Source organism: Corvus kubaryi, unplaced genomic scaffold (genome assembly GCF_017639235.1).
Source record: "Corvus kubaryi isolate FWS band 111438036 unplaced genomic scaffold, C.kubaryi_AGA036_p1.0 37397, whole genome shotgun sequence".
Lineage (NCBI taxonomy): Eukaryota > Metazoa > Chordata > Aves > Passeriformes > Corvidae > Corvus > Corvus kubaryi.
In genome coordinates this window covers 4859782-4886060 of record NW_024581136.1, presented here as the reverse complement: position 1 = coordinate 4886060, position 26279 = coordinate 4859782, and the positions used below count along the sequence as shown (strand labels likewise).

General features: G+C 39.5%; 1 protein-coding gene across 8 annotated transcripts in view; it reads right to left on the bottom strand.

Annotated features, from left to right (window-relative positions):
* Positions 1 to 26279, bottom strand: part of NYAP2 (neuronal tyrosine-phosphorylated phosphoinositide-3-kinase adaptor 2) — a 136858-nt gene that overhangs the window by 71275 nt on the left and 39304 nt on the right. For all 8 annotated transcript variants that reach the window (XM_042041987.1, XM_042041989.1, XM_042041983.1 and 5 more), the window contains one exon: positions 4575 to 4873. In XM_042041987.1, the coding sequence (XP_041897921.1) occupies positions 4575 to 4873 (299 nt within the window). The remainder of the gene's footprint in view (positions 1 to 4574; positions 4874 to 26279) is intronic.

Genomic DNA, 26279 nt, shown 5'->3' with positions numbered 1-26279 from the left:
GAACCTGCGTTTTCTTTACAAGTGTATATTATAAATTTATAAATTAAATTGTATCATTAAATTATATATTTTATGTGTATTTCTTTATATAATGTATTACTCCATATTACTAAGCAGAATTTTAACAAAAAATTAACTTTCAAAAATGCAGTTCACTTATATGTCTCCATTTTTTGCAGCAGATCTGCAAACTGTTCCTGTAGACATGGAGTGATCATATCAAAAAACATCGCTTGAGGCTGGTTACATCAGCCAATAATACTGTTTTATTACTTCCTTTTTCTGTAAGATTGAGCACTGAAAACAAATCAATTAATTACACTCCTGCATTTTCTCAATAAAGAGCCTTTCAGGATCAAGATTAGATATGCCTTCCATGCTGAAATGTTATTTTAAATTACCCTTTTCAGTTCACTTCTCACTTCCAATGCATGGGACACAGCTCCATTTGTTTGCTGTTCCTACCAGAGCTTGAAAACTCTGAAGAAAAGACAACCCACATTTTTAAAAACCACTTTCTAGAAATCTGTCACAGAGGAGAAATGCAGTGGGTGGAAGGCATTCAGTGGGTGCATATGAGAGGCAGTCAGAAGAGTAAAAAATGGAATATTAAAGCACAAGAAGGGACACAAAGTATGGAAACACAGCAACGAAGCTAAAGTCAAGTTAAGGAGAGTGATGCCTTCAGGCTGGAGAGTGTTCTTTCAGGCAGAGCCAAGGTGGGCTGGGATGAACCAAACAAATCCAAGTGTTGCCACGCTGCTGCACAATGAGACAGGGCAAATACTTGTCACTGCAACTTAAGGGAAGATTCTCAGACTCCCAAAATTATGGAAGCCAGAGCACTTACAGGAAAAGTGCACAGAATCAGTGTGGATGTTACTGCTGCTATTTGTGCTTCAAGAGGAAAAGGTCTTTCAAGCTCATGACCAAATTTCTTCTGCACCTTCTGCACTAAAGTCAGACTCATACTCAAACCAATCTAATGTTATGGCAGATATTATGATGGGATAAATTCAATATTTTGATTTCACCATGATAAAAAAGTGTATCAAGGTTACTATAAGTAACTGCTTTTGTTTGTATAAACAGGATCACTATCAAAAACCAAAAAGTAAACATGTTTAATAAAAATGAGTGGTGAGGCTGTCCCTGGTTGTCTAGAAAATGTAGCAAATTCCTTTTCAAAGTAGCCACAGGGTCAGACAATAGACATTATAGTCTGAATTATTCTGCACAGCCATAAAAAAATTGAGCTGGGAACAATTTTGTGACAACTCCTTTGCAGAGATTCCACAGAAGCTGATGGAGAAACAATAGGGCTTTTCATTATTCTTTCCCATAGTTCCTGGAAAAGGCTGTAGTCATTCAGCCTGCAAATACCACAAGCACATACAAATACGTAAGACATATGCATATACAAATATTTGGGTGCAATATGGACAACAGTGTCTGAAAGTTAAACCTGCCTGCTCTTGAACTTGAGCTTTCAAAGACCTCCAAAAGACAACGCGAATATTGTATCCTATGGACTTTCTCACCTGAAATTGGGAAGACACAGATTTACAATATCTTGAATTCAAAGTTTGCTGCTAGAATGAGAACTGCTACACAGGTGAAAACATAACCAGTGGCCCACAAAAAACCAGACTAGTAGAATCAGAGGATTCCTTGAGCAAAACTTCAGATACTAAATTTGCTGGGAATTAATTTTAGAGCAACAGTAATAATTTCATATTCAGTGACAAAGCTTGTCTAATATTTGTATCAGTCAATACCGCAGATAATGAACTTTGACTTTCATCTGTTCTGCTCATCTTTAGATATTCTCATCAATGTATGACCATAGTTTTTATATAAATATTCCTATATTAGCTAGATTACTGTGAAAATTCACCAAGACAAACATGTTGCACAGGAGTGCACAGGTGATAACAAAGCACCTCCTAGTGAGAGCAAAACATCTTCTAAATCCAGTCTGTTCATCTAAATACCATATTGTGCCACCCTTGAGTATATCTGTGTTAAAAATTTGACTGCTTCCTTAAAAAAACCAAAGCAAACCAAAAAACCCCTACCATCTGATCTTTCTATGTATTACCTCTTTGGTGAAACCCCAGTATACACAGAAGCAGGGCAGACATTCCGAACACTTGAAAACAACAGTGTGATCAAAGGGTTCTGTCAATTGAAAACCTCCAGGAACTTTTTCATTTTAGCCTGAAAGTGCCCATTGCTGCTCTATATGCAAAGCAGCAGAATGAACATAATACGTCTTAAAATAAACATCATAGAGATCCTTAATATTCCATGAAGGCATTTATTCACACTGGAAGGTAACATTTAGGTTTTGTCTTTTATGCTAGTGATGGAGTATTACTCATTCATCAGTTCTTTCCAGAGATCTTACTATGAATATTCAGCTCCTGATTACAATAATGAATCCAAGGTGCTCTGCAATACTTAGACTCTGGTACAGTACCACTGTCATACAGATGAACCAGAGTGAGCGAGGCTGCAGTACCACACATGTCACTCATAACCTCAAGTGATGGGATAGATCAAGCTCAACCTGCATGGAGTGGAGGAGGAAAAGTGTCTTTGGAAACAGAATTGTCAACCAACTTCAAACTTTCAAATCTGTCAGAAGGGACATGACTACGTATTCCTTCCTTGGACTCAAATATCAGATGGCAGAAGAATATGAGGGAAAGGAAACAAAATTTCAAGAACCTTCCAGAATGACAATAATGCTGAAGAAAACTTAGTTCTGTGAGGACAAAGGCTGCTTAAAGGGTCTGCCATAACCTCCTTGAGGCTGGCAAAATATTTGGATGTATTTCAATTATCATTATCATTGTTATTATTGTTACTTCAAGTCTGTCAAGTTTGTTTAGTTCTCAAAAAATGAGGAAACGGGTGGGATATGGATGTAAAACAGACTCCATTCCTAATCATCCTAGAGATAGTGCCAAGGTCACCTATACTGAACAGCACAATATACTGTGTGACCCAAAGCACTCTTGCAGGAATAGTCATTAAACAAGTTAGAAATCATTAAACCCTTTCCTACTGCCCTGTCTGCAAAACAAACTTCATCTAGTCTTTGTGATTCTGGTTGGGCAGATTCAGGAAGACAGAGTGCTAAGAAATATATGAAAGAATTATAAAAAGACTTTAAAATGTAGTATTATTTAAAAGAAGAGTAACATAAGAGCTGCTGCCTTTCACCTCAGAGCATATCAGACCAAGAGGTCTGGCTCTTTTGATATTATTAAAATTTGAAAGACTTTCTGATATGACAATTTAAATCTCAAAGTTAAATGATTTCTGTGTAGGCTTTGGTCCAGTAAAACTGTGGAAAGCTGCTTTTGTTAAGGACAGCTACTTAATGCTTGCATTTGTCATGTTAGTCTGCATGGAGTTGATGTCATGGTTGCTGAAGAGGACAAGCTACGGAAGTAATGAAAAATGTCATATGCAAAATAACTACCAACAGCATAAATAAATCCACAGCTTTGTTCAGCACTTGTGCTCAACCTCACAATCATAGACATATGTGTCACCATGATTTACACATTCACTGGCATCTTTGTTATCACTGACAACTTTTTTTAATCAGATTTGCTTAAAAGGGGTCATAGCAAGAATGTAGCTAACAGGTACTTCTGGCCACACCACCAAGCAAAGGGATATACACAAGGAGGACAACATGCTGCATGGGATGTCAAAACTGATGTGTAACACAGCAGTGAGAGACACCAGCACTGATCAAAACCATTTGTCCTTAAGGGCTCTTTCCTACAGTTCACACTGTGAAGCAGAGTCATCCTGATCTCTCCTAGGAGGGAGTACAGCTGGTCCTATTGCTGCACAGAATGTATTTCCAGCATGGAATAAAGGAAGGAGATGATCCCTACAGCGTTACCTCATCTTTAACAGTGCAGCATAAAGAAGCAATATCATTACTAAAACCATTTGTTAATTCTCCTCTGAATGCTGCACTGGCTTAAATATAAGTGGGAGGAATGGGAAGAGAAAATGTAGACTCAGACAAAACCAGAAGCTTTGAGCAACATATTGTATCATCCTGCCTGAATTTTTACTGTTGGATGATATTTCTTTGCTGTGGAGTTTCAGGGCCATGCAGTATTCTTTGTATTAATTTCTATTCTTCACTCCTTCATTGAGGAGAACCCTTTGCATGGCTGTGGTTTGCACCGTGCTAATGATATGGTCAGTGGTCCTTGGCTGGTGGGCAGATAACATTGGCCTACATTCCAACTGACAGCAATCTCTTTTTCCCTTCACTTTGAATAAATGCAACTCATTCTCCAGTATACATCCAGATCATGTAGGTGGTACAGTTCTGAGACAAGTATCAAAGGCAAAACTATCCAAAATAGTTGGATAGCTGGTCCAAAATTTAGACAGTAGTGATCTAGGACACATGTGTTGGCACTGTTACACAAATAAGGAAATATACAGGTAATTCTTAAATGCAAGATTATCAACTGGATAATCCTGAGACTGGTTCACCAACCCCCTTTTTTCCAAAGAATTATGGTGTTTACCTTCAGTCCTGTCTGGTAGTTTCCCACTTTTGCTCGTTGTTCCAGTGTTGACTGTTTCAGATGAGGTGCTCAGTTTGGTGTTGGGGTCTCGCTTCGGTTTTGGAGGCGGCTGCTTTCGAGAGCTGCTGCTTTCATCGTCTGTTCCTCCAACTGAATGAAGAGACTGGGATCTGACAGTAAAGCCACTGGAGCAGGGGTGTGGCAGTCTGTCCTGAGGAGCAGGCATTGTCATAAATCCCATGCGGAAATGTTTCCCCACATAGCTGCCTTCATTTCCTCTTGCTACTTCTCCACCTATGCTGTAAGAGAAAATACAAATAAAAGTAAAAGATCCACCTTTGCCTGAACTGTACCTGGAACCAGGGTCTCAGTTCCGCCTGTGATGAGCAGATCATGGTTTTGAATTTGAAAACAAGCAATGCTCTTCTCTGAAAACCAAACTACTACTAGAAAAGTCTATTTTTCAACATAAGCTGCCAACAACTAAGACATAGGTACACTGCTATGCACTCAGAATTTTACAAGAAGAAATCAAGAAAAGCTTTTGTCAGGTTTCACAGCATTGTAACTAGAAATTTTCTGCAGAACAAATTTCAAACATTGAAAGTCAGAACTGAGTTTCCAGGAAAACAAGAGACTATGAATAGGACAAAGAATAATACTTTAGAAATACAACATGGTGTATTGATCCACACTCCCTGACACTCATCTTTAGCTACAGATGCTCATGCAGCTTGGGAAACAAGGCTTGTGGGGTCCAATCAATCGTTTCCCTTGAGACTAAAGAACGGTAAAGAAGAAATGTTCTAAAAATTACTTGGATATAGGAAACTCAACATCTCATCAAACCCACATAAATCTGCACTACAAGCAGCTTCAGACTAGTAAATTACAAGTGTAGGGGAAGAAAAGGCCATGGACTGTGGGACACCAGGAAGAAAATCACCTCCAGCCATTCAGAAACACAGGTACAGAAGAAGGAAAGTTCAGTTGAAACAAGTGCTATCATACCAAGCACTGCATTTTCCTGTGGGTGGCATGACTGAGAATTTGGTATTATTCCTATTCTACTCATGCTTATCTCTTCTGAAAAACAGCTCTTACGGGTGTTTATACTGCAAACCAACAGCACATTTCAATTCAGGCAAGTCAGTGACTATGCAAAGAAACCCAGCAACACACACAGGTCAACGCGGGCCTCTTTGCAAGAGGGTTTGAAATGGTACCACTGTGGGCACATAGAAATGTCAGTACAAGAACTGTGAAGTATCAGAAGGCTCTAATTAGCTCCTGTTTCCCCTTCACACAAATGGAAGCTCTAAGCAGGGTCAGTGTACGTCTCTGAAAGTTTCTTACTCGAAGTTGCCTTGGGCTGGCACAGTTTATTTGGTGCTGGAACACATTTCCTTTTTTAAAAGACAAGAGCATTTCTCAAGAACACTGTGAAGAGTAAGTAAGGTCACCTCATTTCCTGATACTGTCCCCATCTTCACTGTAGGTAAAACACAAGCTGTATCTAATTGTCCTAAAAGCTTCAGACTGGCAACGGGCAATATGCAGCTTTGTGCATGATAAAGCAGAACCTTTGTTTGCATATTATTCTCCCTGCATTTTTATTCCATTTCCTCTCCAAGTGGAGATGTCCACTTCCAAAACTGGTTGACAACAAAACAGGTCTAACTGACCATGTCCCTCTTTCCAGGGGCACTGACACCTACCCAGATATGTAAACATATGCACACACTGGTCCACGTTCATAACCAAGCTATTACTAAATCCTAATTGGCATCAATTCCAGAGAGACTTGCAGCCAGAAAGATCAAAAGGTAGAACTCATTAATTCGAATATTTCTAAAAAACCTGTAGCTAGTTCAAATGATTAACTATGCCTCTACTAATCTTTCATGAATTGTTCTGAAAATAATATAATCCTCTGACACCGGACTATAAAAAGGGCCTGTCATATTATTTAAAGAAGATTACGATCCAAACATGCTGAAGAATGCAGGTGGGGAGTCTGCTTCCTTTCTTAAGTCCATTGGATAATCACATTTAGCAAAGAAAATTTCAGTTTGCCATATCTCCAACATTACAATTCTTAACAGTTTACGCTATTTAATTACTTCATTGACTTCGCTGCTCCATGAAGATGTTTGAATCATCCACTATAAGCCAGGTTCTGTTCTGGATGGAGTTGCATAAATCCCACTGTATTTCAGCCTTTTCCTAGGAATACACAGAACTCCATTAACATGAAGCATGGGGCTTTTTGACAAACAGCTGCATCTTGTATTCCAGAAATTAAAACTTACAAAATATATGTCTGGTGTCTAAATGCACTGTCTCATTAAACAATTAAATCACATCCGTTCTTTTCCTTCTCCTCCCTTAATTTTTCATTCTTTACTGAATTTCAGCATCACAGATGAAAACCTCACCTGCTTCCTGCACTTCCTCTAGAACAGCCTATAGCCAGGTCAGAGAGAGGTTGCAGGTACACATGGGAACAGAACTTGCTGTTCTGCATCACAGCTGGAGTAAATCTGGTCTTGCTTTCCTACATCCTTTGCTCAGCTACCAGGCAAAACCAGCAGGGCACCATTTTCTCCTTTTGGCCACACCTAAAAGAGGGTCTGTTTGTCTTTGAGCTGAGGGGCCAACTCTCAGCTGCTGGTTAAGCACTTTAAACTACAGGCAGAAGAAGACTAGCCTCTAATCCTTGGTCCTGGGCCCTGGTCATTGACCAGGATCGCATAAGGCTTAGGCTTGTTACTTATGCTGGCAGTGATTCCCATTGTAGGGCAGTGGGTGTTTCCCAGCTGAGCCTGACCAGTACACACCAGCACAACACAGGCTGGGGTGCCAAGTTCACACCTCAGCAATGCAAAATCCCCCATGTATAAAGAGAAAGGAATAACTCCAGAATCACACCTAGAGCACAAGTTCAAAAGCCGATGGCAGATTTCAAATGTCGCATCCCCTGCCCTCAGGCAGCAGCATCCTGAAGGTCCATTTGGACTTGTGCAAAGCACAGTGCTGCTGTTGTTACATCACAAACCCAGACAGAATGAAAGGATTTATTTACATACTCGTCCTGCTTGCAACCACAGGAATTAGCTGGGGCTAGTGTGTGTCCCATTACAGCATATTAAGCTGACACATACCTTGTGCAGAAATGACTACACAGACAGCGAAAGAAAGTAACTGTGTAGGTCTCACTCCATTATTTCTGACAGGAAAGACTCTGTGCTGCTCCTTGTACTGATAATGAGTTCTATCTCATTTCAAAACTGTATTATGTGAGTTGCTGCAAGTATTACACAGTTTATTAATATATATGGAAATGCAGATTTGGATTATTCCTCTGGGAAGTTTCAATTTGAACTTGGCCAGGATCAAGTGCTTCTCTGACAAAGAATTATGTACAGAATTAAAAAACTGTTAAAAAAGCAAGACATTTGTCTGCAAAGAGAGCCATGGTTATATAACAATAAAATTAATCATATTATCATTCACATTAAACACATCAAAGTTGACTTTCTTGAAAAAGCACTTCAGTGTTTGCCCAGGTCTAATGACTGATGCTGCCATGGGTGGAGAAAAGGGCAATGCCACAAGGTTGATGTCAGACACCTTTAAGAAGATTGTTGTGAACCTTCTCCTTTCAGAACCACATAACAGGACTTCTCCAAAGCCCAACTAACCAGGCCAATGCAGACCATCGAGTGCTACCATCTTACACACTCTGTCCTTGGGTGCACTGCAAGAGAAGCGAGCTTTCCATTCCTCTCTCTCTTCCGGATAGTGATGGAATTAAATCATTACAACAAATACCTAACCAGCTAGATCTGTCTTAAACTAGTAACAGCAGATTTCAGCTTTCATTTCTGAAATATGAAAAAGAGATCTGACCAATCGATCCAATGAGTCTCATTATATCTCCAGTACAGGTTTTTTTCTGTCAGCTGAATTTTTTGAGGTCAGAACTGGGTTAGCATTAAACCAGACTGGCCTTGCTGCTCCTACAGCAGTGTAGGCTGGCACACAGGCTGTGGTCATGGCAGTGCTGGACACATCACAGCTCACTTCTGGTGCTCTGCCTGCTCTGTTTTATCAAGCAGATACTGGAGTATGGAAGTAACTACAGCACAGAGTAATAGAAGTGTTTAGGTCTTTGAAAAACTACAGAGGAGAAAATCTTTTATATTATTCATTTCATTATGCATCACAAGAGTGAAAGTTACAGAGGAAGACTAAACATTAAAAATGAACACAGAAAGTACTCTAAATGCAAACAGCATGGAGAAGGTCATGTCCACCTTGCTTTGCCATGAGTCAGAACGTTCTTGTTGACTGTGAACATATTTTCAAGTTGTTAAGTTAGAAAACTAAAACAAATTATCATCACGTTGCTGAAAAATACAAGGCAAACAAAAAGTATCCAGAGAATGGCTGCATCAATCAGTGTGGTCCTCTTAGTTTGCATTGTTTCTATTTAATATTGCAAAGAACAATTCTGATTTTCTGTGCAGTTTCATTACTTGGTCCAGGCAGAAACTGAATTAATTCCTGGAAAACAAATTAATAGTTGTATGAAAACTTTTGTTTTACTTGTTGTTAATGTTTTACTATAAACAAAATGGAATATTAAATCCCTCAGTGCAGCTGTAAGGAGTAGACATCTTGGGACTAAGACCATAAAGTCAGAATGCCCTGGAGATGTATTTTCTTCACAGCCATCTATCTACTCTTGTTCTTGGTTTTCATGCAAAAATTCTCCTATCAGTTTAAATTTACACTGGATTAGTTTCGTGCCTCAGGCATCAAGAACCATTTCATAGTTCTCCTCATCTTTGTATGGCTTCCTTTCGTTTTCCTGTGCTTCTTTACATGAGATTTTCTGCTTCTTAGACACAAGTTCAAAAAGGGAGCTACACCTGTCCATGAGATTTGACCTGCTAAGCAGGAGGAAGGAGGTGTACTCTGCTGGGGATACAGCATCTTTGAAAGTGTTTTGCCATTTCTTTGCTGTGATACATTCCAGTCAGGGACCACAGAAGGTCACCATCCTTCTAAGTGTTGAAGTTCCAGGCAGCCAAGAGAAACCATTTCAATAACAGCTGCTCGCTCCTCTTGTGCTTGAAGAAGACTCATCACAGATACTGGTTTGTTTGCTGAGAGAAACTGAGCTGGGAGTCTCTGCAGGCTCCTCTGTGGGAGGGGGGAGAACTATGAATTACAGGGCAAGTGAAGCACATGGATGGCCAGGCTCCTTCCCTCCGGGGAGCTGCAAGCCCACGCAGAGCTAACCCCCCATGACATGCTGCTAATCCACCAGGCAAGCCATCTGAGTCAGAGATGGAAGAAAACTCACCAAAAAATTAACGGATAATGTAGGAAGAATTTTTTGTAGAAATGACTAATCATCAGCAAAACAAAAGGAATAAAAATACCTAACTGAAGGATTTTATATGAGCTGGCTTGACTGTGCAAACAGCAGTTTATCCCATGGTGCATTTATGTTTTCTGGGTTAAGGGAGTAGCTACTGCTGTTTTAACCATTTCCTTGCTCTTACAGCAGTGAACACCCAGCTGCCCTGCTCATATCAAATGGCTTTGAAATGTCTATTCTCCATCAGAATAAATTATACACACATATACTAAGGATGACACATTTTACTTTGTATCTGAGAAGCACTTTCAAGATTAGCATAAATTATATTTGTAAATTAGAGGTTGGATGCCAAAACAACAGAAGATATACTATTTTTATCCCCCTAAACATGATTTCAACAGACCATGAAAGGGAATACTGAAGAAATAAGGACACGATCACAATCATGGATCCAGGAACTACACTGCAGGTATGGCTTTACACAAATCTATACCATTTTTATCACAAAAATTAAACATGCAAATTTCACACATTTATCTCTTTTTTTTTTAATAACACTTCAGAGATCCCTCTTCTTATTCCCAAAGAACATACATACTTTTTTTTTCCTGCATTACTTTTCTGAAACACTCCAAATGACTCATCATGATCTTAAATTGAGATCCAGAGGATAATATGATCATCCTTTTAGATATAGGCTAAAGCGTAAATGAGTCATGACAAAGGTCAGATTTGGAGCCATTTTGTGCACCTGGAGGACTGCCTAAAACGAGCAGCCAACATGTCTATGCACGTCAAACTTCGTCCCTCTACCATATGCCTCTTCTTTTGAGGTAGGAGATCAGGTGCTGCTCAAGAAGTCAGGCCTCTCAGGATATACAGAATACATTAGTGCTACAAAATAAAATTTATTCTTTTATCTCACCTGTCAAACCCACAGGCCCAGGGTTTGATCCTGCAGACATGCAATGGGCTGACACTCCCTCTTTAAGTACCTGCATTATTCCACTGAAACACCCAGGACGCTTTGTGGAAATCGCTTGTGCCTCACAAATCTGTTGTAAGCAACACCAATTGCAGATGTGTGTCCATTGCCCATTTTGACACTGAGTTATTTCTTTAAGAACTCTGTGCTACTGTTGAGAGTCTGCCATCCCCAACAGGACCCAAAGAAGATTCTCCAGAAGAAACTGAACTGCCACACCACACATTGTGGCTGCATTGTAAAATTACCTGAGTCCCTGGGGAGCAACCAAAAGACAAAATCCCTCTGCAGAGCACAATGGATAATAAAAGCAAAACTGATCAAGACTGTCCACAGCAGAGAATGGTGCCAGAAAATCTGATTTTAAATGATGGTCTACTATGCTCTGCAGGCAACTACTTTTATAATGCAAAAGTTTGAAAATGCTAGCAAGAATTGAAGTTTTGGGGAAAAAGGGAAAATAATAAACAAAACCAAATCAAAACAAACCCAAAACACTTTATGAGAAGTGATGATAAATTGACAGCTTGGAAAGGAGTAACTGAGGAGTAAGGAGCTTTTTGATCCACAGAGAACTCACCAGAACTGTTTTTTGAGTTTGAACAGAAATGCAGGTACCAGTTCTATCTTCCACTGGCATTGCTTCTATTTATAGCAGACTGTCTTTTAAACCAGAGACTAAGGATACCTGCACTGGGCTGAACATCCACAAAGGCCTGACGCTGCTCTCCTCAGAAGGACCAACTCTCACTTGTATCTGGGGCACAGGGACTCCAGTGCTGCAGCCTCACATGTGCCTGGTAATCAGCTGATGCACATGGAAATGTCTGTGGGTTGCGAATACACAACACTGAAGAGGCTGGAATGAAAAGCACTCTGCTGTTATAGGGATACAGTTATTTTTGATTTTGCATTGGGAGATACACAGCTAAAAGCCAGCAAATGAAAGCTCATATGTTCAGAGTCACCTAGAATTAGACATGGAGCATATGCAATGTTTAAACTGAGTGAAAATGCATGTTCGCATTAACGGAGTGGGGTTTTGCATCCTGTCAGAAACGGGTGGAGCTCCACCAAGGCTGTGTTTTTATCACATTCACTGGAAAACCACATGGCGCAGACTCCACTCTGCCTGAGCAACTGTGGCTAAGTAAATATTTCAATGAGATATGGGAATAAATTAACATACAAAATAATTTTTGAGCATTTCTGTAAGAAAATGTTTTTTCTTAAATGTGTCAAATGTGTTTCTTCAGTTTTGCCTCAAAGTTTTAACGGAAAAAAAGCCTGTACAGAGTAAAGAAGCCTTTCTGTGGATCAGATGCTGTGAAAAGTTAAAACATTAAGAAATTAATGAAATGTGCTGAAACTCTAAGACAGAGACTTGTAAACCAAGTGCTCTGTGTGGGCTGTTACACTGGGTCTAACCTTTACAAGTTCAGGCTTATTTCAAACACTGATTGTACAGATGCTCTTCTCAATCCCTCAAGCAAACATGACTCTTCTTTTAAAATCCAGGCTCGAATTGGATTGAGAAGGAAATTATGGTTTTAAATAAATGCTTCCTATGGTATCCAGTTCCAAAGAGAAAGGACTCTGAAAGGACTCTTCCATCCTGACTGGCAGTGAACAGGAAGAGCAGCATTTCTGTTTGGAAGAAAACCCCTCACAAATTTCACTTTAACATGATCCATGAGCAAGACATACAGGTATTTTTTACACAACTAGTGTAGGTATTACCATCTCTCTATTCCTTCTAATGTCTGGAGGAGAGGTTTCAGCTCTTTTGTCAATCACCACTCTGTATTTTAAGCGGACAGCAGTGAATATTTCTGCTTTGTGAAATGAAACAAACTCAAAAACAAAGTGAAATATTTTTAACTGGTGTAATAAACCCAGAAATCAGGAAAGGGAATCACTCCACAGGATGTGTACATTGGTGTCCCTCCCTCCTTCCTCACTGGACAGTCTCAATCTGTTAAATAAAGATACATGAAATCCTGTACATCAGTATCAACAGTTCTTATCATCAGAGCCTGAAGAGGTTTGTTCACTAAGATACAAAGTTCTTTTGAAGATCTCCCAGCTTATGTCACTTTTCTATGCATAGCAAAGGGATCATTATTGCCACAACAGACTATTAATGTGCTTCACATCTAAATTTAGAAATAATAACATAAAAAAACTCTTTCCTTGTCTTGATGGATGTCAGTTTCTTAGCCAGGGTTGTCAGAAGCTACTTATTTGTTCAGAGAAATAAATTAAAAAGGACATTTTGTTTTCAGAAACACAGTTAATTTAATATTGCATGTGAAAAGCAAGTGAAGTGGGCATATAGGTGGTCAGTACCCAGAAAAAGTACCTCTTTCCCCACTCATGCATGCAACCCAGCATGACCCTGAACCCTTTCCACACTGAGGTCTTCCAACACATTCATTGCATCGCCATGCATTCCTTTTTTTTAGAAATCAAGGTGAATTGTCCAAATACAAAGCACAGAAACTCTTTTCTCCTCTGTATCCATGCACAGAGCTAATGGGCCAGACCCAGGAAATCCAGCAGACTACTAAAAGGTCTTAACGGATACAGGAATTTAACACCAGAGACAAATGGCTAGTATAAAAGCTGCCAATAAACTTCCAAAGCTGCCAAAAATCAGCACATGCTGATTTTCATCACTCTAAGAATTACTTTTGCAAATGGGGATGTTCAGATAATTTTGGGCACTGCTGTGTTGTGCTTTTTCTTCCTGCAAGAGTAGCTTCTTGCCAAATTTTTGAGCAAAAACTATATCCAACAAGCTCTAACAGTGACGGAAGATGGTACTTAAATGCTCCTTTAGGGACATGTACTTAACATTGCCCAAAGGGTCATCACTACAAGCTATGAAGCTGCAGTGAAATGGAATTTTGCTAAAGCAACAGCTTGTTTTCCAAGCTGTGAAAGTCTGTTTGAGGATTTGTCAGGGACATAAAACCTTAAAACAAAGAGCAAACACCCTTGTAACCTGCATTCAATGGTGTAATGCTAAATTAAGTGGGGAATGTACTAGTTTAGTTCCCTGCATGAGAGGTGATCAGCTCTGTGCTGTTCATACTAAAAGTGTGTAAATTCCCTTTATTCCTCAGGCAACTCTTCAGAGCTGTCATTTATTGTGTGTCATGTTTGAAGTGTCTCAGCTTGAAGAAATAGTGCTGTGTGTGCAGTGAGGTGGTGAGCTGTGGCAGCCAGAGTCACACAAAGCCTGGACCTAATTTTACATAAAGATGATAAACTAAAAATAATGTGCTGTTGCTTTCCTTTGCTCTAAGAATTATTGTTAAAATCTGAAAAGCTGCTGGTAATAAGTTGTACGGCATATACATTCCCAGGCTGCTTAAACCCCTTTGAAAAGTCTTCTACCTAGGAACAATAACCCTGACATAATACAAACTGGATTTCCCTCTCCCAAAGCTATATTGCAGGCAGCAGCCTACTTTAAAATAACTGAAAGAAGCAGCTCAGTGGCAACTTGTGTGTGAGCTCCAAGCACTGCAGCCCAAATCAGTTATCTGCACACCAGGCAGCACACAGGGGATGTCTCTGTCCCTCAGAAGAGCAATTCAGATATGCTTTTTAAATTATTTATTTATTTTTAAACCAAAGAAAATACTGTTCTCTGCTCCAGAATACATGATACTCCTTTCCCTGCCCTATGGCCCAGTGCCCACACAGAACACAGGAGCTCTGTCCTTACTGCACCAGCTACCCCAAAGTTTTCAGTTTTGAGATGCTAAGCCAAAAAACTTCCTTCAAGATGGTCTCATGACAAAAACCTTAAACCAGAGGAGCCCAGAATTTTTGGGCCATTATGTATAATACTGGAACAGCAGACTTTCAAGTCCTACAGAGAGCTCATGACAACCTATCTTTTAATAGGCAGTTTCACCCACTTAATACATGTAGTAATGGACCACTGAGCTTTAAGTAATAGAATCAGAGAATCATTAAGGTTAGAAAAGATCTTTAAGAGCATCAAATCCAACCATCAACCCAGCACCACCACCATGTTCACCACTAAACCACGTCCACAGTGCTAGGAAGGATGAACCTTAACTGGGCTTCGAACACACATTTCTGTGAAATTGTGCATGAAATGGTTTTGTATCCTACCTAGAATGGCATACAAATGTTAATTCCTGGTGATGACCAGCTCATTATTCTGGTCTCTAGACTCTTCATTTCATTTTTAACCCAGTAAGAAGTGGAAGATAACAATTGTTAAGTAAGAGCTATCAGCACCTAGTTATTTAGCCAGTGGATATACTGCTTTACAACAAAAACAGAAGATTAGAGGTAAGAAAAGATAGATGCAGCACAATTACATTATTGCAGCTCTAAAGTGCCTTCTAGAAACTTTGTGAAGTGTAAAATCAGTATATTTCCCATGGTGGGTTTTCAGTTAAACAGTCACCTGTTGTCATATTTTCAAGTTTTGCCTTATATCCACAACACACTTAAAATGAGAGCCAAGGCTTTTTTATAGTCCTGCTATTGGATTCTGGAATGGAAAACAAAATACAATTTAAAGTTGCAAGACACAAGAGAAAATACTTGGGAAATCAAAACTATAGAGTTTCCAAGATGTTTGTTAGTGATCCAAGATGACACTTTTAATCCACTCTCAGATATTAAAAAAGGGATATTTCATAGGTGTATCAAATACAATTAGGATAGCTTTGATTCAAGACCCAGAACAGCTTCAAGAGGACTCACAAAATAATAGTATCAAGGAAAGAAAATATCTCCTAACTAGAGATTCCCTCCTGTGAAAGTGACAAAATTGGGTTGTCTACTAGATGCTAGCAACTGTAATTCGTGAAATGCAGATAAAATGCAGATAAAAATAAATGCAAAGTATAAACTTTCACAATACATTGGAGTTATTTATGAATATACTTAGTAATCTGTGTTTACTGCCCTTCAAGCTGCATGCAGAAACAATTAGATCCCTTTTTTGAAGTGATAGTATGGAGCATGCAGATCTATAGCTTTGGTTTAAAGAGTATGACAGGCAATCAGTGTGTGTCAGAGGAAGGCCACATCAGCAGAGACATGTTAAAGCCACATTTGAATTTTTTTTTAGGACTGAACAGATGAGTGTTTCCTTCATGTTCTGAACACAGTGGGATTGGGACATAACCTGAATTTCAGGCTAGGAGAAAATGGATTGCTTCAAATTATAGGAAAATGAACAGCACTGATTTTATTCCTCACTTTCAGCAGAATTGAGTAGTGCATAGCAGAAAAAGGAAAGACAGATGCATTCCTAAGTCTGTTATATACTTCCATTTATGTACACCAGAAGTAGCATAACAACTAGAAATTAACTATTTCCCTGCATTTTTCACTCTCATGAGATAAACATTAAATTTGGCTAATGAACTGAAAGAGAAAAAGAAAGTCTATGGATTAATATTTTTTTTTAATGATTAAATGAAACAGGAATACAGACAGAAAATGAAACACTGGATTCTTGTATTAATACTGATGTACAATAAGAGCAGCTAAATATCCCGTTTAAAAAGACATCGATATTACTTCCACAAAAGGTTTACACTGGTTGTGAGAACAAGAACTGAACCTATTTCAGCTGGGAAGAGTCTGATTGCAAAGTCACAAAACTGTCAAAGATGCAGACTAATAAGAAGAAAACATCTAAGCTGGTTACATTTTGATTTTGAAACCAGAGGCTCAAATCATTATGTCTCAAGTTGGACAAAAACCACTTCAAAATTGAGAAACCTGATCAGGACTCCCCAGTCCCCTCTGTCCCGTTACCACAATCTCCTCACATCCTTTGTCAAAGCCAGGCTCAGATCTGTCCCACTGTGCTTTGTCAGGACTACAGAGCCAGAGAATATAAACAAACTGCCCTGTTTTCTATGGAAATAAACAAAAGTCAGCTTTTTTACTCCCAAGTCAAGTCACTCAGTGACTACAGTGAATATGAATGGCTGGACAAATGTCTAAGACTGTCCCTGGAGAGGAGCACTCTGTGCCCTCTGCTTCATCTGGCCAGGAAGAATGTGAGTCAGACAAGTCTCTGTTCTGCTTTTTAACTACAAAGTGCAAGGTAATTGAGAGTCAAAACAGAGCCTAAATCACCCAAAATACAAAGTTCTTGAGATTCAAGCTCCCCAAAACTTCCTTTAGTGACAGTTACACACACGTGTACTGCTCACACATCTCATGCAGAAAGCTCCAATCTCAGCTAGTGCTGTTTCCAATGCCAATGTTCCAATATGTGATTTAATAACTCTATTGGTATTCTTTGAGAAAAATGACCATTGTTGTTCCTTTTTGTTTTGCTGCACTTTCTGTCATTTTGCTAGCTTCCGTCCCTAATGTGTCTTATTATTATTCAGGTCCTTGCCCAGTCTGTCTGTTACCTGCCCATTAGAACTCCTGTGGCAGAAAATGTTCCTGCAAGAACCTAATTCTAGTATGTTTCAATTTATTTTCTGGCTGAGTGAGTCTAAAAGCTCAGATCATTAAGGTGAGCTTGCAGTGACGTGGTTGATAGAGTCTGTATTTTGTTGTATTAAGGCAAAAGGAAATTAATCTATCAAGTTTTAACTTTACACTTGGAAGGCTGAACAAAAATATAGGTAAATCTACACCCTCAAAGAAGCTTGCCTCCACTGGGGCTTAAAGTGACTAGTAGGTCAGTGGCCAACACTACTTAAGGCATTTTTTTGTTAGACATATGAGAGGGATATATGACAATTAGCAATGCAAGCTTGTTCTTATGACTATTTCGCAATGGAAACCCACTTAGGAATTCTCAAAAAAATCTTTAAAATTTCCAAACCGGTGTTTTTAGTTTAAATTGCTGATAAAACCACTGAGTGAGTCAGTGAATTGAACTTACAGCAAGCTCCAGCAGCACAGAATTTTTATATGCAATTTTAGGGCTGAGTTCCCTACAGAATGACCACAGAGTTCTTACTGCGCTGCAGTTATGGCTATAAAATATTAGCAAGGTTAAGTAAATTACAAGATATTACATGAGAAAGGCCTCCCATCAGGTAGCATCTGGGCCTCCAAACTATTCAGAACAGGCCTTATTACTTGTCTCCACTTTATTTTAAAACCATTCATTTACTAAGACTTAAAGAAAAAGAAATAAGAAACAAAATTCTAAGAGTTTAATCATAGCTGAAAGGTTTACAGCATGCACATTTTCTTCAATTTATTATTAAAAACAGCAGCAAAAATTGACTGTGATATTGAAAGGGCAAGAGAAAATTAAGCAGTGCCTCATCTACTATTTCCAACTAAATTTTAAGCACTCCAGGTCTTTTAATATAAATGGCAATTTTATTGCTGGCATTAGAGAAGTAGTTATCCCGATCTCTGAAAATGCCTACCACTTTCTGAGCAAGTCTGTGGAATATGTGTAAATGATTAACCACAGGCCAGGTCAGCTCAGACACAGAGCAATTACAGACTGCTGCAGAACCCTATGGAACCTTAAAGCCACAGACCAGCAGAGGCTCAGTACTGAGAGATGCAGACTAAGCCACTGGCCAGCCACTCCTACCACAACAGGGTGGTCTCAACAGCCTTTTTTCCCTTGCACTGCGTTCTTCTCATTCCCTGAGGCAGGACCAGTGTGCACATATCCAGCAGGCAGTACCATCACAGCCAGCCCCTGGGAGACCGGTCTCCACAAGAGCTGTAAGAGACCAGAAGCATCTTGTCAGACCAGCCAGCCTGAGCAGAGGGAGCCTGGCTCTAGCCAAGTCATGCCTTAATGAGAATATCATCTGCCTTATTACAAAAGAAACCAAATAAAACTGGATATTTAGGACTCATACTGTCATGAGAGGGAAAACTGCTACTAAATATTAGCTTATCACTAGGTATCCAACCAATTTCACAGAAGACTAGCAGCATCTCATTAGGTTTATATATATAAACTGTCATCTGTTCAGTCCATTTATAAAATGTGGGAAGGCAGCAGGAAACCTAAGGATTCATGAGGAGATCTTGGAGAGAAACATCCACTGTTGTCTTTCTCATTTCTCTCAGCCTTTGATTTTAGCCTCATCTTTTCACAGTTTTCTCCTCCTTCTGTATGCCCCCTGTTGCTGCAGAACCACCGGTCACCCTGTGCACTCCATGTTAGACACTGAGGGAGCTCCTGTGCAAATGTTCAGCACCACCACAGCTGTCAGCAGCTGTATGCTGGCTCTGACTTTTACAACACTTGATCTTAATCTAGGGATCTTAATCTAGGGACAAGGGGAAAGGAGGGCATGAGGAACACAGGGGAAAGCAGAGGCCACACTACAAAGATTGTTTTGACAAAGCAGAATTAGGCCCACAAGTGGAGCTGCAGGGCAGCAGGAGAGCAAGGACTTCAGGAAACCCACTGAGTACATGCGATCCAGATATGGGCAGCTGCCTTGTACAGTTATACAGTCTCAGGGACTTACACTGCCTTGGCATCTCCTGATCATTTCCTCTTGGATAGCTGCTATTACCCCATTTCAAAGGCTGGCAGATGATGCAGAGCCAAAACCTGAATTCACATCCCATGATTCCCAAGCTGCAGTCTCAAACCCAGAACCACCCTTTGTCACACTTCTGCTTTTCTCCAAGTGCCTAGAGTTTCACCTCTGAAATTCACACAAATACTGGTCTGAAAACGGCCTCAGAGCCCTCAGGGAGGCGGGCACCACAAGGCACCACACACTAATTCAGGAAGGAACTGTTGATGTTATGAAGACCCCCCCAGTGCACTCTCTTTTGACACAAATGACAATGGCAGTTTCTCAGGAGAAGACCAAGTCTTTGGCCTGAGAGCACAAAAGGGGTTTGCAGCCACGGACCTGGAAAGCAAAGGCTTTTATATATGCTCTTGGCTAATCTACAGCTGCCATCTTATTTCCCACCTTGCTTTCCAAAGTTCCCCAGCACACAAGCAGGAGAAGCAAGTCTGTAAAATACAATATAAATACAAAAAAAGATGAAATAAAATACGTCACATTGTCACTATGATATAGTCCTCGGCCAGCAACCTATGAACGTACTTGACTATTTGGACAATCTGTCCATAACAAAAGACATGACAGACATAAATGCAAGAGTGTGTTCAGTAAACATGGTGGGTGCCAAGGGGATCCGTAGCAAGTGGAGAAAAAGAAGTTATTTTGTTTTGCACAAGCCAGATAAACAGGAAGAGGAAGATGAAGAAGAAAGGGAGAAGTCTTGCCCTGAGCATAGTAAGATGCTTCATGGATCGATGCATATTTGCTGCACTGCAGATACACATAATAAACCTGAACTCATTAATACTAAATATTTACGCTCAGCTTGTAACTTGTCCAAAAAAGCAATTATGATACATCATGTTGACGGAGAGTATAAAGCCATTTAAATTTGGATCACTCACACAAGATACTGTGTCAATGCACAGTTAACAGTAAAATCCTTAGTACAGAAATTTTAATGGGAGTAGTCCAATGCTTTCTAATAAAGCAATGCAAAATCTGTTTCGCTGTGACACTGCCCTGGTTCCAGCTGGGATGGAGTTAATTTCTTCTCAGTAGCTGTTACAAAACTGTGTTTTGGATTCAGAATGAGAATGGTGTTGATAACAAACTGATGTTTTGGTTCTTTGTGAAGTTGTGTTTAACCTAGGTCAAGGACTTTTTTCCTTATCCCAGGCTCTGCCAGTGAGGAGGTACACAATAAAACCCAAACAAATGAACAATATGTAATATTTTCCCAGCAGCCTAACCTGTTACAGGTGTCATTTGTGGGGGACTTAAAACACAGATGAGCTGGTAGCAGCAGCACCTTTCACCTCATCATGGCAGGTGAGGAGAAGCTATGCAAGAGACTCCTCAGTGCCCATCCTCAGCCTGTCTCCAGTGCATTTGAATCTCCTTGAAAAAGGGCTAAACAACAGAAATTCCTTGGTTGGAAACAAAGCATGGAGCTATCAAAAGTCAGACCCTGAGATGTGACAGTCACAGTTCTCTCTTTTACAAACAACACTCATAAGAGGTTAACCATGCGGTCTTTTAAAAGGCAGCATGTTCCCTGCAGATATCATTGTCCATACAAATGCTGCTGGATATGGCTTCCACCTCCTACAGCACAGTGGCCTTGGAATCAAAGCCTGGTTGAAGTGGATTGTAGGTTTTGAAACTACCAATAGCTACTTAAAAGACATGCCTTAAAAGTCTAAAGCACAGTCCAAACACACTGGAGGGAATCTGATACAGGCTGATGACAGACACAGGTTTTAGGGGAAATAGCTGTCCAGTTTGGCACTGGGAATACATTGCTACAACAACATGACCTACACAAGTCATGGGCACCCCTTTGGATAACCCTGTATATAAACACAGTGGTAAAACATCAGCTGGCAGGATAAATTGTAAAAGACATAGTATTAAATCAGGCATTTTCAGGGCTCAGATCCAAAGATACTAATCCTTTCACCAGGATTCAAACTGGCAATATTCCATATAGGAGGACATTTGTTCTCTCTCTAGACTGGATATAAAATGCATCTGTTCAAGAGAGCGAACTCTATTCTCTTCTACTCTCAATTCCACTACTGAGGAAAGGCATAAACCATGTTTACCTTCTGTGCATCTCCACAATTACCAGAGTGACCACGAGTGCAGTGACAATGCAATGACACTCTTTGGGAAGATGTAATGCTCAGATATAAGGCTTTGTATTGTATTTCGTAAAGCCCCATGATGGTACAGGAGCATGCAACATGTTTGACCTACATCAGGATCAAATATCCTCACCTACTGTATTTTGATACAGGCCCACCTTAGTACATGACTTGATCAGAGCCTTGAGCTCACAAACAAACCCATTTATTTAGATCTGCTGACATGGCTCTCAGTGCTGGCACAAGAATGGTATTCAGAATTTCTTTGGAAGTTTGGAGTCAGGAAGTAATTCCAGTGTTCTAGATACCACATCATGAAACTGCTGACTTTTTTCGTAGTGACCACCATTCCCTCACAAAACTCATCTATAACAAGCAGTTCTCCAAAACAAAAATTGCCATTCTGACAGAGAAAGATGATCTGATGATTTAAGTCAAACACCAAGTAAAACAAGTTGGAACTACTTCAGAATATTCAGTCTATGATAATTTCCTTGAGTTTCTGTTTTGCCATTTTGTTTATTCTTGAGGCTGAGCCTGAGAACTTATATCTGTGCTTAGATCAAATTGTGTGTTGCTAGTTTGGGCAACCACATATTATAAATATCACTGTATGTATAAACAATGAAGATGTCGTCTGCATTTCTCTTCTCAAATCCTATGCACTAGGATGTTTACAAGGTGGCCAGAGGCAAATAAATCATCATTTTCTGTGGTAGGAAGAAAAGTACGATCATTATCTTGAAGGTTCTATTTCACCCTAAAACCATGGGACAGGAGTGTGATACTGCCTCTGAGAATAAAGAAGCTTATTACTTATGGAAGTGCTTCAATGATCCAAACACAAATCACAGTTCAGGTTTACCCAGCTATAGAAAGCCCAAGGAAGTATTAAATGAAATGTTAATATTAATCTCTATGTTATCTCCCAGGTAATTTAATTAATTATTAAAAAGAAATTCCTCCAGTTCTGTGTTGGCTATCACATGTGGTAAGCGAAGAACCTCAGCCTGTGGATTTCTATATGTATAAGCAGAGCATTTTCAAGGCCACGTTTTTTCTACTAGTATGTGTTAATGGATCTTATAATGTGTGAAATATAGTTCAGGCAACTCAGTCTGAAAACCAAATCATTTTTGCTACACATACTCACCAGGTCAGGATGGTAATTTTTGGATAATAACCATACTTTAAAAATAAATTCCTGTAATTTTAAAAATAAAACTGAGGCTTGATGAGCTGTGTTTTAGCAGAAGGAGAAAATACCTTGTTTTCTAAGTAGAAAACCACTTGTAGAAGCATAATATAAAGTATTACTTTGCAGAAACCATCAAAGAACTGTCTATTTTCCCAATGTTTTATAAGGCACTTTTGTGCACAATACATAAAAAGACATACTTAGCATTAACACCATTATTGGAACTCATGGTCCTAGGATATAGTGTAAAAAGCATCAAAATCCACAGCCTTTATAACTTGCTGTTCATTAGTTTCAGCTCAAAGAAGTGTCATGGAATTATGGTAAAGCATGTTCTTCACTCTTTTTTCAAAATCAAGTAATCCCCGTCTTTTCAGTTTTTTCTTGTGCTGCTTCTAGATGGAGTTACCTTGTCAACAAAGTGTCATAATATTTCTGGAAAGTACTTGAAAATAGTTTCTAGATGTGTTCTTTTAGGATAGATTAAGGCACAATAAGCCATTCCACTGCCTTTGAAAAATTACAATAAATTACTGTAAAGCCCAGCATATCAATGAGGCCTGATTGCATACTGCAGCAATCAGCGAGAGGATGCATCTCATTTAACCATCTCCAGCAGGAAGGTAAGGAGGATGGGTGCAATAACCCACTCAAGCCTGCAAACAAAAGCCACAAGCCCTCACCTTGCTTTTGGACAATTGAGACCCTTTCCTTCCAGCCTGCACCATGCAAAATCCAGAAGAACTGGCCAGGGAGAAATGTCAATGAGACAAGCCAAATGGGGAGCACAGATCTTCAAGGAATGGCAAAACTACTTGCTCCATATGAGCAACTCTTTTGCTAGTTAAAATGCTCTGAAAGAATGGGCGCCGCTCAGGGAGTAGAGTTCAGTGCAGCCTGGGAAAGGCATGGAAAGTGATGAAGCTAATGGGGCTGCAAAGCTGCTGCTGTAGTGCATGAGGCTGTCTCTGTGAAGGGAAGGGCTGATAGCATCCTTACTCTTTTTATTCAGGTATAGAAATGTCCCCTAGAAAGGGAAGTTTGCTTTATAACTAGAGGAAATACCTTTGGATCTGTGAACAGCCAACAGCTTTCTGGGATGCAGCAATACATCCTTTGAGCCTTGTCTACTGCCCAGTCTGAGGCCCTCATGCAATCAAGGCCAACAGGTGAGGTGATGACCCACTTGAGAAGATGGATCATCTCATGAAATAGGAGTTTCCTGTTAGGAATTTCCTAGCTTTGTCTCCCCAGATCAATCTGCAGGGAAATGATTGTGCCCAATTTCTGACTTTACAAACACTAGAACAATTCCCTTGTCCTTCATAAAATAGCTCTAACTGACCGATGTATAACCTCAGGTAATTAGGTAGATTCCTAGATGGCAAATACCCAAGATTCATCTTTAATCTCAAGGGAAAGAATAGTGACAGAGCTTTTAAAAGATTTTCAGGTAATTCATAGAGACATTACATCCCTCATTACAGTCATCTTAAATGCAACAGAATTGACTGAGTTGGAGTTTCTGCAATGAAATGAGATACAACCTAAAGCACACTGAACAGCCCTTTCCTAAGCATCTCCCATTCCCTACTCAGCCTCCTCAGACAGGTGATAAATGCAATCTCTCAATTTATTGGGTTATATTTCATCAAACGCAAATGTATGTATCACTATACATCTGTGAGCGCCCTACATGGCCTCTCCAGATTGTACTAATGGGGCTGCAGCACAACAGAACCTGCTCAAGTCTCCATTAAACAGAACTCAGGACAGCAAGGGACGCTGACACAGGGAAACGGTTTCATCTGGCAATTAATTCAGGGCCTATGTGGAAAAATAAATGATCCATTTCTTCAGAAGACCTCTCTAACTTAATTCTCAGCTAAACAGCAAAGCAGTTTCTATTCTTTCCTGACCTCAGAGATCGTGGGGTGAGCAAATCCCTCAGTCAATATCTGAGGTAGTTCACCCTTATCAGGGATCAGTTCAGACCTGGTTCAGGACTAAACTTTAGAGAATATTCCCAGACAGCAAGATTCCAACTGGGATGGTCATACCAGAAACCTAATATGCTGTGTTGCTAAATCAAGCACGCTAAAGTCACTTTTATCTCTTTACTACTGCAAGTACTCTTAAAGGTATCGATACCCATCCAGAACTAGTCAAGAACACAGGAAGCCAGCTACTGACAGCCTCTGAATTCTAAATTAAAAATCCTCAAAATAAAAAGTAAAGAGTTTATAAACTATTTAGCAGCTCAAGGATTAGCCATAGAATTATCCAAACATTTATAACTAATTTATAAATCTATGAATAAAATCGTAAACTCCCCTTAAGCAATTTATAAAGCAGAAAAACCACGTCAATTATTTGCTGTAAAAAATGTTTTCTACTTTAGCTCCTACTTAAGTAGCTGCAAAAATATATAGCTTAACCATGTTAATAGCAACCATGTTAGTTTGGCACAACTGCATTTGAATTTAACTCTTAACAAAAAGAAGTTAGGATTTACTCTCATCTTCATTTCAGAAAAACAAAAGAATATACTTTTTTTTTCTGTCTTTATACTTATAAAGTAGAGGACACGGACCTTACAGAGAACAGCCTACAGCATGTAAATCTGGACTGAGGGAATTGCAGAAATGTCTCAGCTGTCCCAGGCTGATCACCAGGAGCCAGTGAGAGTCAGCTCAGGATTCAAAAAATTTCTGCTTATCAATGATGAGATGTTCATTAGATGTGACCTATTTCAGAGCTCAGTGAGGTTCAGATACAAATCTAAACTTTGGCTCAATTGTGAAAACATAGAGTAAAATACTAAATCCAAACTCATTTCACATCTGGTTAAATGTAAGTTTTGGGCCCACCCATCAAAAGGTTATTCTACAAACCTCTTGGGACAGAAGTACAAAGCAGAGGCAATACTGCAGGATTGGGTATTTTGATGAACAGGAAAACTGGGAAAATGGATAGGGAACGAAACAAGTGGGGAATTAAACCAAGAAGTAGCTTCACTTAAGAAAAAAACATAGTTGATTTCAAAGAGAAAGATAATGGTAAAATGAACTATGTGGGGAAACCTGACAGAAGCTTGATAGCTTTCAACACTTACTGCTCATTGTACAGATCAGCTCTAACACTTTTGCCATACAAATGGAACAATTCCATCTATAAAAAGGAGTAAGTTAATTATACATACATAGTTGTATGTAAAATAGGTAACACTATGGGGCTGTTTTTCAGAATATGGTCAGATCTGTAATTCTGGAATTGCAGAGCTGGTAATATTTCTGTGCTTTAGATATGCAGCAGAAAACATGTGGACTGATTTTACTTAATCAAACAATTTAAAGTTTGAACTGCTTTCTCATTTAGCTAACAGCGTATAATAACCATTAGAACGAGCCATAAAGTTACCATCTTATTTGCATGAATAC